This window comes from Borostomias antarcticus (genome assembly GCF_949987555.1).
Source record: "Borostomias antarcticus genome assembly, chromosome: 28".
Taxonomy (NCBI): Eukaryota; Metazoa; Chordata; class Actinopteri; order Stomiiformes; family Stomiidae; genus Borostomias; species Borostomias antarcticus.
The window spans coordinates 2,855,383-2,861,382 of NC_140261.1; the positions used below are offsets into that span (position 1 = coordinate 2,855,383).

The 6,000-nt window shown below is 48.9% G+C and overlaps 1 protein-coding gene across 1 annotated transcript in view; it reads left to right on the top strand.

Annotated features, from left to right (window-relative positions):
* fat2 (FAT atypical cadherin 2) overlaps positions 1 to 6,000 on the top strand; it is a gene marked incomplete at both ends in the record, with an annotated part of 38,187 nt that overhangs the window by 22,408 nt on the left and 9,779 nt on the right. Inside the window, 3 exons of the mRNA XM_084459571.1 lie at positions 779 to 1,012; positions 2,338 to 2,721; positions 5,623 to 5,834. Coding sequence (XP_084315697.1) covers positions 779 to 1,012; positions 2,338 to 2,721; positions 5,623 to 5,834 — 830 coding nt within the window. The remainder of the gene's footprint in view (positions 1 to 778; positions 1,013 to 2,337; positions 2,722 to 5,622; positions 5,835 to 6,000) is intronic.

Genomic DNA, 6,000 nt, shown 5'->3' on the forward strand with positions numbered 1-6,000 from the left:
AAGAAACTAGAAAGAATGCATATGACAGCTGAAAACAGTTCCAGAGCATTGTCCTGACTCCTCCCACAAGACCACTCGTCCTCACAGCCATTCCAGGAGGACGGTGCTGGAGCACTTGAAGCTTCTTCTTCTTCATCGTTTGGGATAGTTGTTATTGTCCTCTGCCCCCAGGCTCGGGGCCGAGGGGCTATCCTTTTACCACCCCGAGCCGGGGTGAGAGGTCACCCAGGCTATATATCCAGGCACACCTCCAGGAGCCATGTCACCGTTTCGTCATCCAAAAAACATCAGGCCATGCATTCCGTTGGGTGTCCGATACTTGAAGCTCTTTCCCCTAGAGAAATGTAAAAGCACCCTGCCCTGTGACCATGTGAATGGCCTTCTGTGTTCCTCAGTGAAGGGAGGTAGGAGGCAGCCAATGGAGGAGAGCCTTAAAGATAAAAAATGAGCCAGTTCCTGTGATCTCCTTGCTGACAGGAAACCCCAGCCTACATGCTGATACAGGGTGCACAGATGTGCGTGTGTAATTATCTCCACTAATAAAACAAACTGCACTGCTATCAGGAGTTTTTAATGTGCTTGCAGAAGTGTTCATTTATTCGACATATTACAGTAATCAAGCACTGGTAAAATTCTAGCTTGAATTATACGTCTGTTATAAGACAGACAGCATCTAGTTCTGTACACCTTTTGGGCCTAATCTTTAACCTGGGAAAGTATGTGGACGTTCTACTCTATCTGTAGATATGTTGTTGTTGACATGGTGTTGCTGTTCCAGGGGAGCTGTTCACCCTGGCGGTGCTGGACCGTGAGAGGGAGGGCGAGTACGACCTGGTGGTCAAGGCTACGGACGGCGGAGGGCGGTCCTGCCAGGCCGACATCCTGCTGATGATCCAGGACATGAACGACAACCCTCCTCACTTCTCCTCCAGTCAGTACCAGGTCACCGTGTTCGACAACACCACCGCCAGGACGCCTGTCACCGTCATCTACGCTAAAGACCCTGACACCGGTATACAATACAATACAATAAAATGCAATACAATACAATACAATACAATACAATACAATACAATACAATACAAGACAATACAAGACAATACAAGACAAGACAATACAGTACAATACAATACAGCGTTTCTAGTTCATTTTGCAACAGCAATGTAGCATCTTGCTGTTTTGGTATACAACCCACCAGACATTGCTGCGTACACCTAAGTTATGCTCTTAAAAAGGCAGGGGTGCTTTGAATATCAAAATAACACGTGTGCAGTACAGTACAGCTTATTGCTTAGAATGCTTTCTAATTTACAGCAAAGAGACAAAAACTAACTTCTCTTCACCGGCGACCACACACTGTTCAAACTTTAGCAGCACGTTCAGTCGTACGAAATAATTACACAGTGAAAGAAACCCTTTTAAAAGGGTGATTCAGCTGGCACAGCCTTCTTCCTCCCCCCCCGTAATAACATTGTAGAGAACAATCCACCATCTCACACACTCAGAGCATGTTGTGGCACCACTTTTGCGAGCTCATCCCATGTCTGTCAACACTGGTGTGTGTCTTCGGTGTGTGTGCGATATCCGTGGTTAGAGAAGGTTAAGTGCGGGGCTTGTCCGTGCAGCGCTCCGTGGCCCAACCTTCTCGTCCTCCAAGCTGACGCACACCAGCTGTGTGCTAACAGTGAGGCTGTGTGGGCGTTTTCTGTTTGATCTGGGATTGACTAGAGACTTTCTCAGGCGGGCATCGTTCGTCAGAGCAGAGGAGAGACACTCCTGTGGATGTGTAGTAACACGCATCTGTGTCTATTATCTGTGCCTATTATCTGGCTGGCTGCTCTGGTTGGATCTCTGTCCGTATTCTCACTCTATTCTACCATAACTCCATAACCACACAGTCTGCAGAAAGATAGAGAATCAACACCAGCACTCTGTGTCTTTAGATTTAGCAGCAGCAGCAGTAGTAGTAGTAGTAGTAGTAGTAGTAGTAGTATTAGCAGTAGTAGTAGTAGTAGTAGTATTAGCAGTAGTAGTAGTAGTAGTAGTAGTATTAGCAGTAGCAGTACGTTAACTAGCAACAGGTGCCACCGAGCTAACTTAGCTGTGTAATGTTATGGGCTAGCTAACGCTGCCTTGCAAAATAGAAACATTTGTGAGACCCACTTCATGTCCCGGTTGGGGGGGGCGCGGGTGTGTCACTGTTTTCAGAGGGGAGGCCCACATTGATGGAGTTTGGGAACCCATGGCCTAGAAAAAGCATGCTTCTCTAACATTGGAGCAAGGAATCATTGACATCACAGCCCAGGTGTGAAACCGTACCGCCTCGTCCTCCTGCAGGTATCAACTCCGAGGTGAAGTACTCTCTCCTGGGGGGTGACGGCGGCTACTTCTCCCTGGACGAGTTCTCCGGCGTCCTGCGCCTGGAGAAGCCCCTGACCCCCGACACCCCGTCGACGTTCGAGCTGAGGGTCAAAGCCACGGACCGAGGGCTGCCCAGACAGCTGTACTCTGTGGCCACGGTGAACGTGCGCGTGGTGGAGCTGGGGGACTACCAGCCGCTGTTCCCCGGACCCCCGTTCTCCGCCCAGCTGCCCGAGTCGTCCGCGGTGGGGACCGAGGTGCTCAGTGTGGCGGCCCAGGACGGAGCTGCGTCCGAGCCGGTCGTCTACTCCATCATCGCTGGAAACGAGGGCGGCAGGTTCACTCTGCACCCTGACACCGGTAAGACTCCACCCATAAAGAAGATACACGCATAACCTAACTATCCTAAACCATAAGCTATCCAACTGATTAAGGAGTAAGGGTCAGTGTGATAACCATGTTTCAAGGGCCACTTCATACAGTACAGACAGTACATCGATCTGTAGAGATGCAGTTTGACAGTCTCAGCATGTTTGGATGATATGTGCTTGTTCTGGAAGTAATCTGTCATCATAATCAACATCATCCACCTCATCCACATCCACATCATCTACGCCTGGCAGGTGCCCAGAGCAGCAGTTATCAGGCAGATGGAGAGGTGAGGGCCACCGAGACAAGCATGATGCCGCCTGTCATACAGTCAGTGTAGCTGGCAGAGATGAAAGGGTTGCCAGTAGTGATATACAGCACAACCCTTCTGATATAACACAGCAACAGCAAGGCAGATAAAACATTGTAAATGTTCAGCACTGGACCAGTTTGGACCGGTTTGGACCGGTTTGGTTTGAAATGCTTTGTTCATCCTGTTGCCGTGTCGTCTGGAGGAGGACTACTGTACACACACAGGCATCAGCGGCACACACACAGGCATCAGCGGTACACACACAGGCATCAGCGGTACACACACAGGCATCAGCGGTACACACACAGGCATCAGCGGTACACACACAGGCATCAGCGGTACACACACAGGCATCAGCGGTACACACACAGGCATCAGCGGTACACACACAGGCATCAGCGGTACACACACAGGCATCAGCGGTACACACACAGGCATCAGCGGTACACACACAGGCATCATATCACTGACGTGGCCAATCACAGCACATCCATCATCTGCTTTATGTTCAATCTGCAAGGTTAGGGTCTCTCATTTGGTTGTGAAGTGAGCAACTATACTGTTGGCGTTTTAGAAAAAACACTTTGTAGATGCATCCCCTAAAGCAATGAGCACATACCCGTTGTTTTATCGTGGTTTCTGGAAGTAAGATTACTTACGTTTCCTTGTATACAGAGATAGACATCTAGATAGCTAGATTTCAGTTGCTTCAAACCGCTACTTCACTTCAACAGTCTGAGCGTGAGGCCTCAATCAAACTGTGTCATGTTCAAATTCCACGAAGGTGTGTGCTTCTTCTGATCTAGCTTTTTCTATGCTTATAGACCTGCTTATAGACTGGCTTATAGACCTGCTTATAGACTGCCGTTCAATGCCGTCATCATTCCTGGCTGATCTGAGCGGGAGTGTGACACCTGGATGTAGAGATAACGATCGGGTCTCATTCAGATGGGAGATAACCAGGCATGAACCATATTCATAACACCCTGCAGACACAGGACTCATACATCATGATGGTACAGGACGAGCAGTCTGTCTCCTCCATCTTATATATTCACCCCCTTCCATTCACCCGGACTCATCCTCTCTTTTCTCTCTTCATCCATCATCTACTCATCTCTAGCCTTTCTCACTTTCACTTCTGATATTTATGACAGTTATGTACCATTAAAACTATACTCTCAGCACACAATTTTTCTTCAGGAAATGCACCTCTAGTTTTTTTTTCTGCTGCTGCTGCTGTGTGTGTGTGTGTGTGTGTGTGTGTGTGTGTGTGTGTGTGTGTGTGTGTGTGTGTGTGTGTGTGTGTGTGTGTGTGTGTGCGTGTTCTCACTGTTTTAGCATTAGTCACATTAAAGAGAAAACTGGAGCAATGTTGTATGGGTTTATTTTCATAGAAAATAATTTCATAGTTAACTTCAAAACCTGCTCTCTTGGGGTTTCTTGTATTGAGCTAAGTTGTGGTATAAAATGTCAAACTCGTTATCAAAGTTGTATTATGAGTTGAAACAGTGTTCAAGTCCTGTCAAAGTGTTTCAAAGATCGCAGATGACGCACTGACTAGACACCTTACTAGTTCCTGATCTGCTATCTCTAAACAAGAGCTGTCTCAACACTAGAGAATCTCCCGTAGCGTACGGTCTGAGGTTGAAGAGCCCCTTCCTGTGAATAAACCTTTCATATCCCTCTCCTGAGATACAAAGACTGAACCCAGAAAAGAGAGGGGGGGGGGGGTGAGTTTGTCTGATAGCTACACAGCTTTTTCTTGGAATTCATACTGGTGGATGAAGGCGTTTAATGAGGCGGTTGTTGACATAATAAACTAGGAGAAAGGCAGACCCAGGCTGCCTCGGCGGCCAGGTTCAGGGCTCGGTGTGGGATGCCACGGACAGGCCACAACACAGCTCTCTGTTCTGAATCAGGTAGAGAGGAGAACTCCGCCGGTGCCACGCTGCGCTTGTCCAAACAAAGCCAGGCCGGAGGAATGCTGCTGGTTCTAATTGCTGTGACTGCCGTCTTGTTCTGTGTAAATGAAACGTGGAGCCGAGGAGCCTCACCTGGCATGGGAACACAGACCTGAGATCAGATCTGAGATGGGCTCAGGGTGGGATCCCTATCTGGGAGAAATCAGAGAACACAGACCTGAGATCAGATCTGAGATGGGCTCGGGGTGGGACCCCTATCTGGGAGAGATCAGGGAACGCAGACCTGAGATCAGATCTGAGATGGACCCCTATCTGGGAGAGATCAGAGAATACAGACCTGAGATCAGATCTGAGATGGGCTCAGGGTGGGACCCCTATCTGGGAGAGATCAGGGAACACAGACCTGAGATCAGATCTGAGATGGACCCCTATCTGGGAGAGAACAGGGAACACAGACCTGAGATCAGATCTGAGATGGACCCCTATCTGGGAGAGATCAGGGAACGCAGACCTGAGATCAGATCTGAGATGGACCCCTATCTGGGAGAGTACTACTCTAGATGTGTTATTGCTAAAGCGCATTGTGTTGCCTCTGTGTTTGGAATGCAGTATATAAATACAATGTGATTAGATTTGACTATTGTTTGTTGGCAGGTGTTCTGACGGTGAGCGAGCCGCTGGACTTCGAGCTGTGTGCGGAGTACCGCCTCTCTGTGGAGGGCTCCCGGGCCAGGTCAACTCTCAGTGACATCGCCATGGTGATAATCAGCGTCACGGACGTCAACGACAACGCCCCCGTGTTCGGGCGGGGAGATTACAGCGCTGACATCCCCGAGGATCTGATGCCCGGGAGTCTGGTGATGCAGGTAGCTACCTGTCTCTCATAGTCTCTCTCTCTCTCTCTCTCTCTCTCTCTCTCTCACACACACACACACAAACATACGCACACACACACACATACACAAACACAAACATACAGTACACTCACACACACATACACAAACATACACACTCTGTCTGCCTGCCTGCCTG